Source organism: Raphanus sativus, chromosome 2, assembly GCF_000801105.2.
Source record: "Raphanus sativus cultivar WK10039 chromosome 2, ASM80110v3, whole genome shotgun sequence".
NCBI classification, from domain to species: Eukaryota; Viridiplantae; Streptophyta; class Magnoliopsida; order Brassicales; family Brassicaceae; genus Raphanus; species Raphanus sativus.
Genome location: NC_079512.1, coordinates 40,506,283 through 40,522,004, shown reverse-complemented (window position 1 = coordinate 40,522,004; position 15,722 = coordinate 40,506,283). Strand labels below are relative to the sequence as shown.

At 40.8% G+C, this 15,722-nt stretch overlaps 5 protein-coding genes, 1 long non-coding RNA gene and 1 pseudogene across 6 annotated transcripts; 4 read left to right on the top strand and 3 right to left on the bottom strand.

Moving 5' to 3' along the window:
* Positions 1-1,632: 1,632 nt before the first annotated feature.
* On the bottom strand, positions 1,633-2,792 carry LOC108842806 (expansin-A20). Its single transcript, XM_018615834.2, has 2 exons — positions 2,485-2,792; positions 1,633-2,408 (listed from the first exon to the last, which is right to left on the bottom strand). The coding sequence occupies exons 1-2, from the start codon at positions 2,627-2,629 to the stop codon at positions 1,780-1,782; spliced, it is 774 nt and encodes a 257-aa protein (XP_018471336.1). The 5' UTR covers positions 2,630-2,792; the 3' UTR covers positions 1,633-1,779.
* Positions 2,793-3,107: 315 nt separating this feature from the next.
* LOC130508417 (uncharacterized) lies at positions 3,108-5,072 on the top strand. Its single transcript, XM_057003926.1, has 5 exons — positions 3,108-3,780; positions 3,910-4,172; positions 4,263-4,400; positions 4,500-4,724; positions 4,839-5,072. Exons 1-5 carry the CDS (start codon positions 3,210-3,212, stop codon positions 4,941-4,943), a joined length of 1,302 nt encoding a protein of 433 aa, XP_056859906.1. The 5' UTR covers positions 3,108-3,209; the 3' UTR covers positions 4,944-5,072.
* Positions 5,073-6,426: 1,354 nt separating this feature from the next.
* LOC108843551 (amino acid transporter AVT3C) lies at positions 6,427-8,171 on the top strand. Its single transcript, XM_018616774.2, has one exon. It carries the CDS (start codon positions 6,645-6,647, stop codon positions 7,968-7,970), a length of 1,326 nt encoding a protein of 441 aa, XP_018472276.1. The 5' UTR covers positions 6,427-6,644; the 3' UTR covers positions 7,971-8,171.
* Positions 8,172-8,432: 261 nt separating this feature from the next.
* On the bottom strand, positions 8,433-8,880 carry LOC108843552 (uncharacterized). Its single transcript, XR_001948338.2, has 2 exons — positions 8,759-8,880; positions 8,433-8,614 (listed from the first exon to the last, which is right to left on the bottom strand). It is a non-coding gene; the product is annotated as an uncharacterized LOC108843552 (long non-coding RNA).
* A 3-nt stretch (positions 8,881-8,883) lies between these two features.
* Positions 8,884-11,445, top strand: LOC108842942 (protein LAZ1-like; annotated as a pseudogene).
* Positions 11,446-11,812: 367 nt separating this feature from the next.
* On the bottom strand, positions 11,813-13,154 carry LOC108842943 (expansin-like A2). The gene is made up of 3 exons (XM_018616002.2): positions 12,762-13,154; positions 12,377-12,671; positions 11,813-12,291 (listed from the first exon to the last, which is right to left on the bottom strand). The coding sequence occupies exons 1-3, from the start codon at positions 12,895-12,897 to the stop codon at positions 11,910-11,912; spliced, it is 813 nt and encodes a 270-aa protein (XP_018471504.1). The 5' UTR covers positions 12,898-13,154; the 3' UTR covers positions 11,813-11,909.
* Positions 13,155-13,754: 600 nt separating this feature from the next.
* LOC108820644 (heterodimeric geranylgeranyl pyrophosphate synthase small subunit, chloroplastic) lies at positions 13,755-15,161 on the top strand. The gene is made up of 2 exons (XM_018593639.2): positions 13,755-14,259; positions 14,384-15,161. Exons 1-2 carry the CDS (start codon positions 13,879-13,881, stop codon positions 15,002-15,004), a joined length of 1,002 nt encoding a protein of 333 aa, XP_018449141.1. The 5' UTR covers positions 13,755-13,878; the 3' UTR covers positions 15,005-15,161.
* The last annotated feature ends 561 nt before the right edge of the window (positions 15,162-15,722 follow it).

Below are 15,722 nucleotides of genomic sequence, written 5' to 3'. Positions count from 1 at the left end.
CTTTTAAAAACCCTTTCTTTACTAGAAAAATTACATTGTTTTGCCATTATCAAATCTGTCCAAATTGTGTTATAACACATGATAAATTGCTACAATCATTAAACATAATAATAGATGATTAGTTTTTCAATCAATCATTTATGTTATGATATTGTTTTCCATATATAACAAAGTCACAAACTTAAGTAGTTTCCATAATAATTTATTTCGTTTAATGGTCTGAGAATATGGATTGACCAAATTAACTTGCATAAGTCTCATTGGCGATGACCATAATATATTGTTCAATGTTATGTTTTTTTTGTAAACAATCGATTAATACTTTTGGTTTTGTCCATGACAAAAGTCAAATAGAAAAAATCATACGTAATAACATTATATATTATATTTCATTAAATTATATATGAAATTTATCTGATTAATAACTTATAGTATATATGACGTTAAATACCGTATATTGATCCACTTCTTTATATATATTAAAAAAAGAAGCTACAATATACATTACTAAAAAAGTTTGTAAGTTTTTTAATATATTGAGAATCTAAAATAGAAGATATATTTGACGAGATCTCTTGAATCCCTTAACTCAAGCACCAATTTTTTTGACTAAACAATCAACATAAATGTTGATAGACCAAATTATGATTCAATAAAAATTTGTCGCTTCTTTAATATTGTCAAATCTCATAGTCAATATTATTTTCTATTTGTTTCTTCCTTAATTGTAAGAATTTCCAAAATTTTTAATTTTTTTAATAAAAGTTAGGGATTGTTAGTATTAAATTTAAGAGAGAATTTTCGTTTTGTTTGAAATTAAGTGGAACTAACCCTAACTGTAGGGTATACTATATATAAATCAAGTGAACTTTACTCTACAGTTTCACAACCTACAAGAATTAAGACTAGAAAAATAAAATGCTACAAATTTCATCTCTCACTTGAAGTCAAAGAAATCAATGTTGTAGATTAAAGTGAAAATCATTAAACTTTGAAAGTCATACTCGGCTGCTGCTGGAGAGACCATTGAGAAAGATTTCGTAGATGCAAAAATTAGTTGTTGTTAGTCTTTATATTTTTTTTCAACTACTATTATGTGTTTCAGTTAATGCTATAGTTTTTTTTATTTTATTTTTCATGGAGATAAAATACATGTAATTATTAAGAAAGATTTAGTTTCACAATTTGATCATTTACTGAAACATGGGTGTTCTAAGCTTTTGTTAACTTTTCTTTTACACTCTCTTACGGCACTATTGACAACAGCTTTTTAGCAATTTTTAATCAAATTATGTTTTGTTATATTTTGTTTCTGCATGGTTTTATTTGTCTATTTCATATGTTTCGTTTCATCTTTTATTTATGATTTTTAATGATAACAATTATATATTATATATCTATGTTTTATTTTATTTTAAATCATAATTTATCTTTTATTAATATCCACTTACTCTTATTGATTCACTTCCACGATATATGTTCCAAGTAAACTTTCAAAACGAATACACAAGTTTAAAACCTACAGTGTAATTTGTTTTTATGATTTTACATGTATAATGTCTATTTGATTCAATTTGATCATCTCTTAAAATCTATTCATTCCGCGTAAGGCGCGGGTTATCACCTAGTATATATATAAAACAATGGTAAAGTCATTTATACTTCGAACTGAAGTGATTACTATGTCTTTAAAGTCATTTATATAAAGGCCACACATTGTTTTGACCACCGAAAGTGAATCATAACTTTATATAAAGAAAAGGAAAAGAGGAGAGGTAGTCACGAAAGGAACTGCTTTCCTTGGTAGGTCATTCCAAAGCGCCAATAAGGGGGAGCCACGTCGTAAGAGGCAATGGTTTTGCCGCCGATGAGAGTAACTTCGAAAGAGAGAGACTGTCCGATGAGATCGAGCGAGGAGTGCCAGTTCTGACCCCAGTTTCGGGCCATAGGAATCCAAGCCGTTGTATGCCCCTTCACTTTCACTCCCACCACTTCCCCATCGAGTCCTACATTGCTTATCAAGACCTGAAAGAAGTGGGAGCTCCCGTTCAAGCTGAATCTCAACCCGCCTCTCCGCCCACACTTGACTCTCCTATACTGCACAGGTATTATCTCGGCTCTGGTTTCTGCAATCCCTGTGAAGGCCGCATGAGATAGTTCCAAATGCTCCTTTGGGAAGTTGCACCAACCTCCGTAATCGGATGAAAGGCCTGAATTGGGAGGACAGAAATCTGTGGCTGTGACCACCACCGAGGGGCTGCCTTGAAGGCACCACCTTATGTGGTTCACGCATCGCACTTCCAGGCAAGCTCCGCAGCTGCTTCCCCTGTTGAACAGCTTCCCGCTCAGGCCTGCGCTGTACCCGCCATAGCTGCTCTGCCTCAGATCTCCATACCCACAAGCGCCTCCTATCACCACAAATTAGTTAGTCCAGAGGAAAGAAGAAAAAAATATAGATAGGAGAGAGAGAAAGAGAAGAAGAACCAGTGGTGACAGAGGAGGAGCCGTCCTTGTCTCTGGAGAGCGTGGCGGTGGCTATCTTCCAGCTACCATCCTCGGCAGTGGCTTGAAAGAGGCAGCAGAGAAGAATGAAGAAGGGCAATGAGAAATGCTGAAGCCCAGAATCCATGAAAAACCAGTGTGGTGTGGTTTATTTGGGAGACTCAGAGTCACAAAGTGGCAGACAAAAGCGATGCGTTTGAGAGGGTTTTGAGGGGTTGCTTTTTGATCATAAGGGCTCCCCTTTCAAGACTTGTGGGGATGATAGCGACAAAAGATTGCTCTGACATGTTTTGACTTTGATAGTTCCCTTTCAGACCATTTCTTTTCTTATAGAGAAAATAAAAAAGGACCAATACGTTTTGCTAAGCCCATCTAATTCGGCGGCCCAGTTATCAAACAAGAGAAGTGAAACCATTGACATGATTGGATCCAGCTCCTCATGGGTCGTCGTGTGGCACGAGCCCAGCCAGTGAGTGGATAGCAGCATATCATCAATTGTAGAGTTTTGCTTTTGTTTCTTTCTTTTCTTTGGCCCTTGTCTTTGCTTTTATTCACAAGACAAAACTGCCCGTGATGGTCCTACACTGACGTGGCCTGAGTCTTAATTTAATTTAATGTTCCATTAAAAATTGCTCTCTATCTCTCTCCAATCGCAAGCTGCAAGTGGTAGTGGGTTGCAGAAGAATCTTCCTTCAACGTTGTCAACGATGAGTCGTCGTCTTCTCCTTGCTCTCGTTGTTCTTCTTCTTCATCTATGCATCCTTTCTGCAGCAGTGGGTGACGAGATCGTGTCGAGATTTCAGGAGTATCTCCGAATCGACACGGTTCATCCAAATCCAGATTACTACAAAGCCGTTGACTTTATAAACACTCAGGCCAAATCACTCTCCCTCGAATCTCAGACGACTGAGTTCGTTAAGGGAAAGCCGCATATCCTCCTCAAGTGGGTTGGCTCCGACCCAACTCTACCTGCCCTTCTACTCAACTCCCACACCGATGTCGTTCCCTTCGAGGAATCCAAGTGGATCCACCACCCACTCCAAGCTCACATGGACAAGGAGGGAGACATATATGCGAGAGGTTCTCAGGACATGAAGTGCGTTGGGATGCAGTATCTGGAGGCCATACGCAAGCTCCAGGCTTCTGGCTTTCACCCAATCCGATCCGTCTATCTCTCCTTCGTCCCCGATGAGGAGATCGGCGGCCACGATGGAGCCGAGAAGTTCACCGAATCTCACCTCTTCAAGACCTTGAACGTCGGTATCGTGCTCGACGAAGGTAAAGTTATAACACTCTTTTTTTTTTTCTTTCAAAATTTATGTTAACTAGTATCTTATGCCAAAAAAAAAAAAGAAAAAAAAACTATCTTATGCAGCAAAATGACATTTTTATTTTTTAAATTTTCAGGTCTGCCATCGCCTAGTAAGAGTTACAGAGTATTCTATGGAGAGAGGAGTCCCTGGTGGCTTGTGATTAAGGCTAAAGGACCCCCTGGCCACGGTGCCAAGCTCTATGACAACTCTGCCATGGAGAATCTCCTCAAAAGTATTGAGAGTATTCGTCGATTCAGAGCTTCCCAATTCGATCTTCTCAAAGCTGGTGGCACTGCTGAAGGCGATGTCGTCTCCGTCAACATGGCCTTCCTCAAGGCTGGCACACCCTCCCCAACTGTAACCATTCCATTTCCCTTTGATACATATATTGACTGCATCCATTCATCTCTGACTCTTTATTATTCTAATATTCTATCACTCCCAAAGGGTTTCGTGATGAATCTGCAACCTTCTGAGGCTGAAGCTGGTTTCGACATTCGTATCCCTCCCACCTTTGATTCTGAATCACTTGAAAGACGTTTGGTGGAGGAATGGGCTCCCGCCGCACGCAACATGTCCTTTGAGGTAACTTCTTCTCCTTTCTTTTATATATATATATATATATAGAAAACGTTAAACTAATAATATGTGGGTGGTGGTGACAAATGACAATGTCTGGGGCAGTTCAAGCAGAAGCATTCGGGGGAACCGCTACTTACAGCAGCAGATGATTCAAATCCTTGGTGGAGGCTCTTGGAAAATGCTGTCAAGGAAGCTGGAGGTAAAACTAGTAAGCCTGAGATTTTCCCTGCATCAACAGATGCTCGCTACTTCCGGATGGCTGGCGTTCCCGCGTTTGGCTTCTCTCCCATTTCAAACACCCCTAGTTTGCTTCATGACCACAATGAGGTGCGTCATGCGTGCTGATTTGATTCTTTTTTCTTTTCTTTTTTGGTGGATCTTTTATCATTATCAATTTACTAACCCATGCATGTGGTTTTCTTTTCTTTTCTTTTGTTGCAGTATTTGGGTAGAGCTGAGTATCTGAAGGGGATTGACGTGTATGTTTCAATTATCAAAGCTTATGCATCATATGAAAGCAAGAGTGGTTCACGAGATGAGTTATAAAAAGGTCCACTTATAGTTTGCGCATCAAGTCTTTCTGTAACAACAATCAATAAGATCTGAACCCACCATGCTGTTGTAAAATCAGACAAAACATGTTATTTTCAACTTTATGTGATGTATCTTTCTGTTTTTTTTATTCTTCCTCAACCGGCCAGTAGAAGAGATTCGCTGTTATTTGTAACAGCACAGGAAACGAATGATGGTTGATGGCCGTACTAAGATGCAAGTTGGGCCCATCAGTATTAGAAAATGGATCCAAGTCTGAGCCCGTAACGAAATTTATCTAAATCCAATTAGGCTTTTCGGGCTTTGTTTGTCAGATCAATAGTGATTCTATCAAAAAGTTCCCCACCTGAACAGAGCTCCATGACGATGTGAACATACAATGGAATGGATCCTCCTTTAATGGTGACAATGTTTTTGTAACCAGCCAGGTGGTGGCATGATCCTGCGCACGTCTTCCACATCTTCCTTTGAAATCAACTTTCGTTTTGTTATAGACTTGCACGCCCTGTTGAGATCTCTCTGCACATGTAGGTGGTCCCAAACTGTCCTTGGCCTAGTTTGTGTCCCACCGCCGTGGAGTAGAGATCTCGGATGCTTGGGGTCTTTTTGACCAAGAACGAAGCAGGCTTGGTTCCCACCGCCCTGCTGAAACAAACCGCATATTATGTATTAGAAGAATGGTAACAAACAGTCATAACCCACCAAGAACCGTAACCAGTCCTTTACCAACTTAGTTCCTTCAATATCAGTTTGTCATCTCAGGAAAACAGAGCAAGATATGAAAAAATCAAAAAAATCAAAATCCATAATCTCTCCCAAAGTAAAATGGCATTGGTAGAGAAAAATATGAAAACGGAGGAAGAGCTGGATGTGCAAATTACCAGGTCAAAAATTCAGTCAGATCCAATGATCAGTTCTTTGTTGAACAAACATTGGGTTTTGCAATATGCTCGCCATCCTCTTGACTAAAAATATAACAACATCTTTGATTATATAGTCATAAACACATCTCTAAAGTATCTTTTATTAGAACCATGCTAAAAAAAATGCAATGGCCTCCATAATCTCTTCTGTCCACTGCTCGCCAGGGCCAATGAAATAAGAATATGGCTGTAACATGGATCATTTTGTACTTATGTAGTAGGATAGAAGGTTGAAAGGAGAGAGATATACACACCATCAAATCTACAAATCCAAGAGAAGTAGGAAGAAGAAAGACTGCATAGAGCGATTTGCATTCGTGTCAGATTGATTGCCCATAAGACAAAATTAGTTAGTTAGTTAGTTAGTTAGTTAGTTAGTTAGTTAGTCAAAGTCATACATGTACAAAACAATCCGCCGCCAGGAGGGAGGGAGGGAGCTCTGGAAGTTTGTTTTTGTTTGAAACGGTGTCGTTGGTCTAATTTAAAATCTGAAACGGCGTCGTAGGGGCACTTTGACCCTTCAAAATAAACGGGGTTCGGAGTCCACCAACTAAGTCTAGACGCAATTAATTAGTTTCCGACGACTCTTGTCTTCTTCTACTTCTTCTACTTCTTTGTCGCCCATCTCATCTTTGTTATCTTCTTCTTCTTTGATTGATTCTGATTCAGATTCAGATTCAGATTCAGATTCATCCTCCCCGGCGAGAAAGCTTTGTGCTTCCTATCAACAAGTGAGTTTCCGATTCCCTCTTCTTCTGAAATTGAAATTGAGATGGGGTTTGACAAGCAAGCTTCTAGCTCCTCCTCCTCCTCCTCTTATACCCTTAAAATGCCACCACCTTCTAGGGAGGACACGCCTCTTCTCGGCAAAGGGCCTCCTCTTTCTAGCCAGTTCAAGACCTTCGCCAACATCTTCATTGCTGTCGTCGGCGCTGGTGTTCTTGGTCTTCCTTACGCCTTCAAGCGCACCGGATGGCTCATGGGCGTCCTCCTTCTCCTTTCCGTCTCCCTTTTGACCCATCACTGCATGATGCTCCTCGTTTATACCCGCCGCAAGCTCGACTCTCTCAACGGCGGTGGTTTCTCCAAGATCGGCTCTTTTGGTGACCTTGGCTTTGCCGTCTGCGGTTCCCTCGGCAGGCTCGTCGTTGACCTTTTTATTATTTTGTCTCAAGCTGGCTTTTGTGTCGGATATCTTATCTTCATCGGCACTACTCTAGCTAATCTTTTCGATCCTGATTCCCCCACCAGTCTCAGGCATCAGTTTACACGCCTCGGCTCTGAATTCCTCGGAGTCTCCTCTAAGAGTCTCTACATCTGGGGATGCTTCCCCTTCCAGCTTGGTCTCAACTCCATCAAGACCCTCACTCACTTGGCTCCTCTCAGCATCTTCGCCGACCTTGTTGATCTTGCCGCTATGGCCGTCGTCATTGTTGAGGATTCCATGATTATACTCAAGCAAAGGCCTGACGTTGTTGCCTTCGGTGGTATGTCCCTCTTCTTCTATGGGATGGGCGTGGCCGTTTATTCTTTTGAAGGTGTTGGAATGGTCTTGCCTCTTGAATCGGAGATGAAAGACAAGGACAAGTTCGGCAAAGTCTTGGCACTCGGCATGGGATTCATCTCTTTCATATACATAGCCTTTGGTTTCTTAGGTTACTTGGCTTTTGGTGAGGACACAATGGACATCATCACCGCCAACTTGGGGGCAGGACTTATCAGCACTATTGTTCAGCTTGGACTCTGCATCAACCTCTTCTTCACCTTCCCCTTGATGATGAATCCGGTGTTTGAGATAGTAGAGAGGCGGTTCTCGGGTGGGATGTACTCTGCGTGCCTGAGATGGCTGCTAGTATTGGCAGTGACTCTGGTGGCTCTCTTTGTGCCAAACTTTACAGATTTTTTGTCATTGGTGGGGAGCAGCACTTGCTGCATCTTAGGGTTTGTGTTACCTGCTTTGTTTCATTTGCTGGTGTTCAAGGAAGAGATGGGGTGGAAGCAATGGAGCCTGGACATGGCGATAGTGGGACTGGGAGTGGTTCTTGCTGTGTCGGGAACTTGGAGTTCCCTGAGTGAGATCTTCTCTGTCAAAGTGTAAGCAGTGAAGCTTGTATCCAAGATGTGTCATATACTCATGTATATATATGATTTTAAGAGCATCTGATTTGTGATTGGATTTGTATATTGATGATGGTCGGAATAAAAGACATGAGCTCTGTTTTCTGGTTTGTAAATATACACAAAATACAAATGTGTTGTGTTGTTATGTCTGCATTTGAAATAAACAAATATTATCATTTTCTGATACAAGGTTGAAAAGGGACAAAGCTTGTTGTTCTGCATCCTTAATTCCTTTTGACCAAGAACAATTGAAAATGGTAAGGAAAGCTGCGCTCTACTACTACAATGGCTAAAGATTGGCAGAAAACAATTCATCAGGCTGCAGAAACGAATTAGAGTGCATTTCACTCTCAAGACTTGTGCGAGTAAGGAAGGAAGGAAACAAAGTGGGTTTTAGTCCTTTGCAAAGTCAGAAAGAAAGCTTTTTATTACCTTAAGGTATGTAAAGGAAGTTTTACTTAGTCCACAAAAATGTCATACATTGCGCAGTAAGTATCACTGACAAAAAGCATAAGAAATAGGGGACAAAAGCAGAGGTCACCAACGAGACTGAGCGAGCAGTAAGGCATTTTAACTTGGTGCAGAGTGTGTGTTGAGTACATAGTTTGAGCTCTGCGCCACCTGAAAACATCACAAGTTGAGGGCACCAATCAATCACGAGGAGAAATGGTTCAATGATAGGGGGGGGGGGCAAGTCATCATAAGTAAAAGAAAATGAGAAACTGAAAGTTTCCAGAAGAGAAGTGAATAGCTCTCTATTAGTACCTGTCAAAAAGGACAAAGCAGCTCTGCATGTTTTGTGTGGAGTCGTATCAACCTGCGGTTGTTTCGTGCCGTTTTTAGTAATCAGCGCCAGAAATGCATGCCGTTTTTCAGTTTCGGGGGGGGGGGGCTTTTCCTTCGTTTCTGGACCAATGGACAAAAGAAGAAGGTGAAAAGGGGAAAGCAGCTCTGATCCCTTTCGTCGTCACTCATTAGGTAGCAGTCTCCGTCTCGGATCCTTTTGGTCAGAGATCCAAATATGTCATATTCTAATGGATGGGTTTAAATTCTTATTAGATTCATTCATTCAGCTCATCCTACTTGTTTGTGGTTAGGGGGTGAGTGATGATGGATATATCATCATCATCATCAACTTACTCGGCTCCCGCTTGGGCAAGCTTGATGGCTGGTGCTTTTTTGATCCTCACCCTCTCCCTTTCCATGTATCTTGTCTTCGATCACCTCTCTACTTACAAAAACCCTGAGGTTTGACACTTCTTCTCTTTCCTTTTTTTGTTATATCATCTTTTCTTTTCATTTGTTTTTTGTTTGTTTTCAGGAGCAAATGTTTTTGATCGGAGTCATCCTCATGGTCCCTTGCTATTCAATTGAGTCTGTGAGGGAAATATGTCTTTTTACTTTTTTTTTGTCTTCTTACTAAGCCAAAGCTAATCTAATCTAATCTATCGATATAACAACAGTTTGCATCACTTGTGAACCCATCCATCAGCGTTGATTGTGGCATTCTACGTGACTGCTATGAATCCTTTGCCATGTACTGTTTTGGTCGCTACCTCGTTGCCTGCTTAGGTATTATTACTCTCACTCCCTCCTTTCCTTTCTTCTTTTATCCCTTTTTTTTTGTCATTCCAAACACTTCTCTTTTTTTTACCAGGTGGGGAAGATAGGACCATTGAGTTTATGCAACGCCAAGGCCGCAAGAGCTTTAACACTCCCCTCCTAGTAGATCATCACAATGATGATAAGGGAACTATTAAACATCCTTTTCCTATGAATCTTTTCTTAAAACCCTGGAGGCTCAGTCACTGGTTCTATCAACTTGTTAAGTTTGGTATCGTTCAATATGTATGTATGTTTCCCCCATCCTCCTACATGTCTTGTCTCTTTGAGCTCCAACTTAATACTATTTCTTTCCTTTTGCAGATGATTATAAAGTCTCTTACTGCCCTCACTGCCCTCATTCTTGAAGCCTTCGGTGTGTACTGTGAAGGAGAGTTTAAATGGAATTGTGGGTACGTCATAGCAATGAACAAATATGTTTCATCTTTCATGAACAATATGATACGGGCATCTCACCGTTTTTCATGTGATTTTTTGTAGGTACCCTTACTTGGCGGTTGTTCTAAATTTTAGCCAGTCATGGGCATTATACTGTCTGGTTCAGTTCTATGGTGCAACAAAAGATGAGCTTTCCCACATAAAGCCCCTTGCCAAGTTTCTAACATTCAAGTCAATCGTGTTCTTGACTTGGTGGCAAGGTGTTGCCATTGCTCTTCTCTCTTCCCTCGGTTTGTTCAAAAGTTCCATTGCACATACCTTGCAGCTGAAGACTAGTGTTCAAGATTTCATCATTTGCATTGAGGTACCTACATGTCCTTTTGTAACCAACACAAATATTTTTTCGTCATTTCCAATTTACAACAGTATGTGCAAGTCTTTTATTTTTATTTTTGTCAAAATGAATGAATCAAAAGTTTGTGTTGGTCCAGTGCAGATGGGAATTGCTTCGGTTGTTCACCTGTATGTATTCCCGGCAAAACCGTACGGTCAACTGGGAGATCGCTTTACTGGATCTGTTTCAGTTCTCGGTGACTATGTATCGGTCGACTGTCCTATTGATCCAGATGAGATTAGAGACAGTGAGAGACGAACAAAGGTCCGCCTGCCACATCCTGACGTTGATATCAAAAGTGGTATGACCATCAAAGAAAGCATGAGAGATGTGTTCGTTGGTGGAGGTGAATACGTGAGTATTCCTTGCTTGTAAATTCAATAAAAATTGATTTTTTATCTGATGATCAGAAAAGAGGCTCTATGTATATTTATATATATCTTGTAGATTGTGAAAGACGTGAGGTTCACAGTGACTCAAGCAGTAGAGCCTATGGAGAAGAGCATAACAAACAAAGTTCAATGAGAAACTGCACAAGATGTCGCAAAACATAAAGAAACACGATAAGGACAAGAGAAGAGTAAAAGATGACAGTTGCACTTGCATGTCATCATCATCATCATCTAGTCGGAGAGTGATTCGCGGGATCGATGATCCTCTTTTGAATGGGAGTTTTAGTGACAGTGGAGTTACAAGGACTAAGAAGCACAGGCGAAAGTCGAGTTGGGAAAGCGGGGGAGAGAGCAGTAGTGATCAAGCTTATAGTGGCTTTGAAGTAAGGGGTCGTAGATGGATCACAAAAGACTAACTAAACATTCACAGGAGATCATCATAAACATCCGGTGTTGTTGGTAGCTCTCTCATTTTGTTCCTTCTCAACGCGCAGGGGTTTTCCAGATCACCTAGAAGCCGTTAAATATTTGAATATATATTTGTGTACAGATTTTGAAGAAGAAACATAGCGTAAATATGAAGCATGTTTTCTTATAAAAATAAACCTTCATGTTCGCTTTGTCTTTCTAACAAAACAATGACATGATAGTTTATTCCAAACCAATTAACTACACAGGTTGTATACTTTTTATTTGCATGTTTCCTTTCAAGTGTATGCAGGTTGCAGAAAAGCAAAACTTCCAAAAAGGGACAAGGATGACTCATGGCCTTGGGAGTTACTTGGACACTGACTCGAAGCGGTTAGGAGCATTTCTTCTGTTTGTTCAAGAAGCAGCATTCTTTTATCAACCGAGGAATTCTTTGAAACATAACGAAAGAAGTAATGTCATATTAACATAATGCAAAGGTTACAGATAGAAAAAGAATGGTGGTAAATGTGTAGATAGACCTCCTTTGCACACACATATGTCCATCATTCCTTTTAAAAAAATCTTTCTTAGTTCTCTTGTTTAGTAATAGTTCTGGTAGAATCTCAGTTAATGGTTTTGATTATTTATAGTACATGATGATGATATAAGGAATGCTTCTAAGAAAGAAAGAAAGAAAAAAAGGAGAAGTAAGTCAAAGTCAGTTCCAGATGTGATCGTCGCATGGATCACAGCCTTCCTGAGCAATGTCGGTGATCTGAACGCCGGCGTCGTAGGTCTTGCCGGCTTCCCAGTTGGCAGGAAGAACCTTGTGAGACCAGAGCGTTTTGCCGTCGTAGCCAGCTGTCACCAAGAACCTGAACTGAAGAGATCCGGTGGGTACTTTGTCAGTGACCCATACGGCACCGTGGCTTCGGGTCATGTAACTCCAGTTGGAGGAACCAACCTGAGCAATGTCGATAGCTACGACTTCGGTTTGGCCTCCTTGGTACAAGAGCTTTATAGCCAAGTAGTATGGTTTTTTGCTTGATTCTTCAACTCTCACATTCAACATTTTCTTGTTTCCGTAATCGCAAGGAACTCTGTTTTCAGTTTCTTTTTTTGGTTATAAATTTTTACTGTATTAAGTAAAGCAAAAAAAAAAAAAAAGAAAGAAAGATGATGAACCTGTGATATTCAATGTCGACGATGCCTTGTCTGAGAAGATCTGTGTCAGCGCCGACAACCGGTTTGGCCATGGCCCTGAAGGCTCTGCTGCTGAGGACGAGATCGGTCTGGTTGCTCATGTTGAGGTCGGTGACCATCACCGTGGTTCCTTTGGTGCTGCAAAGAGTGAGGTTGTTGCATCTGACCTGAAAGCAAGCACCGCAGCCAGCGCCGTCTTTGTAGATGGAAGGAACGGCGGCGGCGATGTGACCGGCGAAAAAACCCGTAGCCATAGAACCATAAGAACAAGCTCCGGCTGCAAAGGCAAGGCAATGGATGAGAAAAAAAGAAAAACAGGGAAGAAGAGTATAAAACATTAAGAAAGAAAGAGAGAGAGAGGGGATACAGGATAGGGCAGATGCGGAGGAGAAGAAAGCAGCCTTAGAGCGGTGAGGACATCGGTCGCAAGCGTCAACTGAGGAGGAGGAGGAGGAGAAGAGGAGCACAACAACGAATAAGAAGAGAAAGCAGCAGCCTCCCATTTTTTTTTTAAATTATATTTATTCTGCTTTAAGTTTCTATGATAAAAAATCTGTAAGGAATGCGATGAGAAGAGGAAAGCGAGTGTGAATCATATATATAATGACGAAGAAGAAGAAGGAAGGAAGTGGTTGCCAGCTCAGCATATCGCAACAACACACTGACAAGTCGTATGTTAGAATGGACAAGCAGGGAAGGTGGCCTGGCGTGTCTACTATCCTACTCAACTACAGGTTTTGTTGAATACAATCTGATTCTTTTGATATTCACATATTCTTCTTCTTTTTTTTTTTTTGTCATCTATTCTTCTTCTTCTTCTTTATATTTATTATTAGTATTTATTATCAAATGAACAAAGAACCATCTCCTAGTGTGAATATATATGGGTGGATGTCATGCCACTGCACCTACTCTTTGCATCACAGCTGTGTCCCCTCTCTCTTCTTTGGCCTTGTACATGTATACAGCTTTTACTTCGCTATTGGTTAACATTTTTTCTGATTATTCTCTTTCTTTTTAGGCAATATCTGTAACCTTCAGAGCAATCTCAGAAAATCTAACCAATAACCATATTTGTTTTGTTTTGTTTTTTCTTTTAATCAGAAAATAAAAGGAATGCCTTTTAGTTGGGGAAAGATAGGTACAAATTCCAAAGTCTTGTATGTTTGCTGCTAACATTCCAAACCCTAACTTCACTTTTTCCCTTTGCTTCACACACGTTGGGTTGTATTATCATAATAAAATTCTCTTCTTTTATTTTGTTGGAGTTGAAAGAAAAAAAGAAAGAAGCAAATGGGAGGCTGCTGCTTTTATTGTAAGCCCATATATTCCAGTTCGGCCCACGTATTCAAATTAAATTCTAAATTTGTTAACAGTTGTAAACAACAACACTGTACTGTAATATACTTTTGCTCGATAGATCCGAATTCCGATCCGGAGGCGACGGAGACAATAGATAATAGAAAGATAGATCAGACGAGGCGATGCTGTTTAGCGCTGCTTCAGCAACTCCACTCCGCTATAGTGGTTTAGTTGCGGAGAAACCAATTCCAAAGCGTATGCGTATGCGTATGCGTATGCGTATGCGGGGGATGAAACAATCAATTCGGATTGGGGCAACATCATCGACGTCGAATAATAAGTTCGATCTGAGGAAGTATTGGAGAAGCCTAATAAGGGAGATAAACCAGAAGCTGGAGGAAGCGATACCAGTTAAGTACCCTGCGGGGATCTATGAGGCGATGAGATACTCAGTCCTAGCTAAAGGCGCCAAGCGTGCCCCTCCTGTTATGTGTGTCGCCGCCTGCGAGCTCTTCGGTGGCCATCGTCTCGCCGCTTTCCCCACCGCATGTGCCCTTGAAATGGTTCCTTTCCCTTCCATTCCATTCATCTCTCTCTCTCTCTCTCTCTTTCCAATTTTTCAAATAGAAACCCTCCTCTTGGTTGGAATAAAAGCAAAACAATATTTGATTTCATCATCATCATCAGGTCCACGCGGCTTCGCTTATTCACGATGACCTCCCCTGTATGGACGATGATCCTGTCCGCAGAGGAAAGCCATCTAACCACACTGTCTTCGGTGCTGACATGGCCATTCTCGCTGGCGATGCCCTCTTCCCTCTTGGCTTCCACCACATTGTTTCTCTCACCCCTCCTCACCTTGTTCCCCCTTCCACCATCCTCCGTATCATCTCCGAGATTGCCCGCACCGTCGGCTCTACCGGTATGGCTGCTGGTCAGTACGTTGACCTCGAAGGAGGCCCCTTTCCTCTTTCCTTTGCTCACGAGAAGAAATTCGGTGCCATGGGGGAGTGCTCTGCCGTCTGTGGTGGTCTCTTGGGTGGTGCCACTGATGATGAGCTTCAGTCTCTCAGATTGTACGGCAGAGCTGTTGGGATGCTCTATCAGGTGGTGGATGACATCACACTCGACAATAACAACTTTGCGGGAGCCTTTGGAACAGAGAGGGCTATGGAAATGGCAGATGAGCTTAGTGTAAAGGCGAAGAAGGAGCTGCGAGTTTTTGACAAGTATGGAGAATCATCAGTTGCTCCTCTCTACAGTTTCGTTGACTACGCTGCTCACCGAGACTTCCTTCTTCATCTCTGAATATTTATGGGCCTCTTTTCTTTGCCTTTTGGGCCTTATCTGTTATCTACGTATCATATTATTAGTTAAGAACATTGGTGGATTATATTTTGTTTTGAATAATTGTACCTACTTCACTTGTTGATGACTATCAGAGGAAAGTGTCTTCTGATGTTTATACGACATTGCCAACTCTTACTCTTATAATATTGTACCATTAGTCTAGTTTCTCAATTAACATCAAAGCCAAACTCTTATCTTCTTTCTTTTAATCTCTTTCCACTTTTAATCGGTGGCTATCTTATCCAATGTAATGATGCAATACATCATACCCTACTTCTTTTGTCAACGCATACATCATATCCTACAAACTTTGTATGTACATTATCTCCCCCATTGTATACTCCTCTCTCCAACAAAATTCACCAATCTATTTCATGCTGATTATCATCACACACAATTAATCCGATATACAATAAAATGGATCGTGTAATACGAACTGGATAAACCTGGCTCACATAATATGATTTATGAAACCAAAACAAGGCTTATTCAAAAACGGTGTTTAAATATTCGAATTATTTGGTGATAAATTTTATAACTGATTTGACCTTGTGTTGAAGACAACAACAAAAAGAAAAAGACCTTGTGTTTAGTGGTTGAATCTTTTGTATATCTATTCGGTACTTAATTGATCAACGAATAGATTAAATATACACATGTATTCCCATATTTTGTT

Excerpts from the sequence above, each read along its gene's own strand:
- LOC108843551 (XM_018616774.2), top strand. The coding sequence starts at position 6,645 with ATGGGGTTTGACAAGCAAGCTTCTAGCTCCTCCTCCTCCTCCTCTTAT.
- LOC108820644 (XM_018593639.2), top strand. The coding sequence starts at position 13,879 with ATGCTGTTTAGCGCTGCTTCAGCAACTCCACTCCGCTATAGTGGTTTA. Across the intron at positions 14,260-14,383 it reads CCGCATGTGCCCTTGAAATG|GTCCACGCGGCTTCGCTTAT; the intron begins GTTCCTTTCCCT and ends CATCATCATCAG.
- LOC108842806 (XM_018615834.2), bottom strand. The coding sequence starts at position 2,629 with ATGGATTCTGGGCTTCAGCATTTCTCATTGCCCTTCTTCATTCTTCTC. Across the intron at positions 2,409-2,484 it reads CTCCTCCTCTGTCACCACTG|GAGGCGCTTGTGGGTATGGA; the intron begins GTTCTTCTTCTC and ends TTGTGGTGATAG.
- LOC130508417 (XM_057003926.1), top strand. The coding sequence starts at position 3,210 with ATGAGTCGTCGTCTTCTCCTTGCTCTCGTTGTTCTTCTTCTTCATCTA. Across the intron at positions 4,173-4,262 it reads CTGGCACACCCTCCCCAACT|GGTTTCGTGATGAATCTGCA; the intron begins GTAACCATTCCA and ends TCACTCCCAAAG. Across the intron at positions 4,401-4,499 it reads CACGCAACATGTCCTTTGAG|TTCAAGCAGAAGCATTCGGG; the intron begins GTAACTTCTTCT and ends TGTCTGGGGCAG.
- LOC108842943 (XM_018616002.2), bottom strand. The coding sequence starts at position 12,897 with ATGGGAGGCTGCTGCTTTCTCTTCTTATTCGTTGTTGTGCTCCTCTTC. Across the intron at positions 12,672-12,761 it reads CTCCGCATCTGCCCTATCCT|CCGGAGCTTGTTCTTATGGT; the intron begins GTATCCCCTCTC and ends TTGCCTTTGCAG. Across the intron at positions 12,292-12,376 it reads GTCGACATTGAATATCACAG|AGTTCCTTGCGATTACGGAA; the intron begins GTTCATCATCTT and ends AACTGAAAACAG.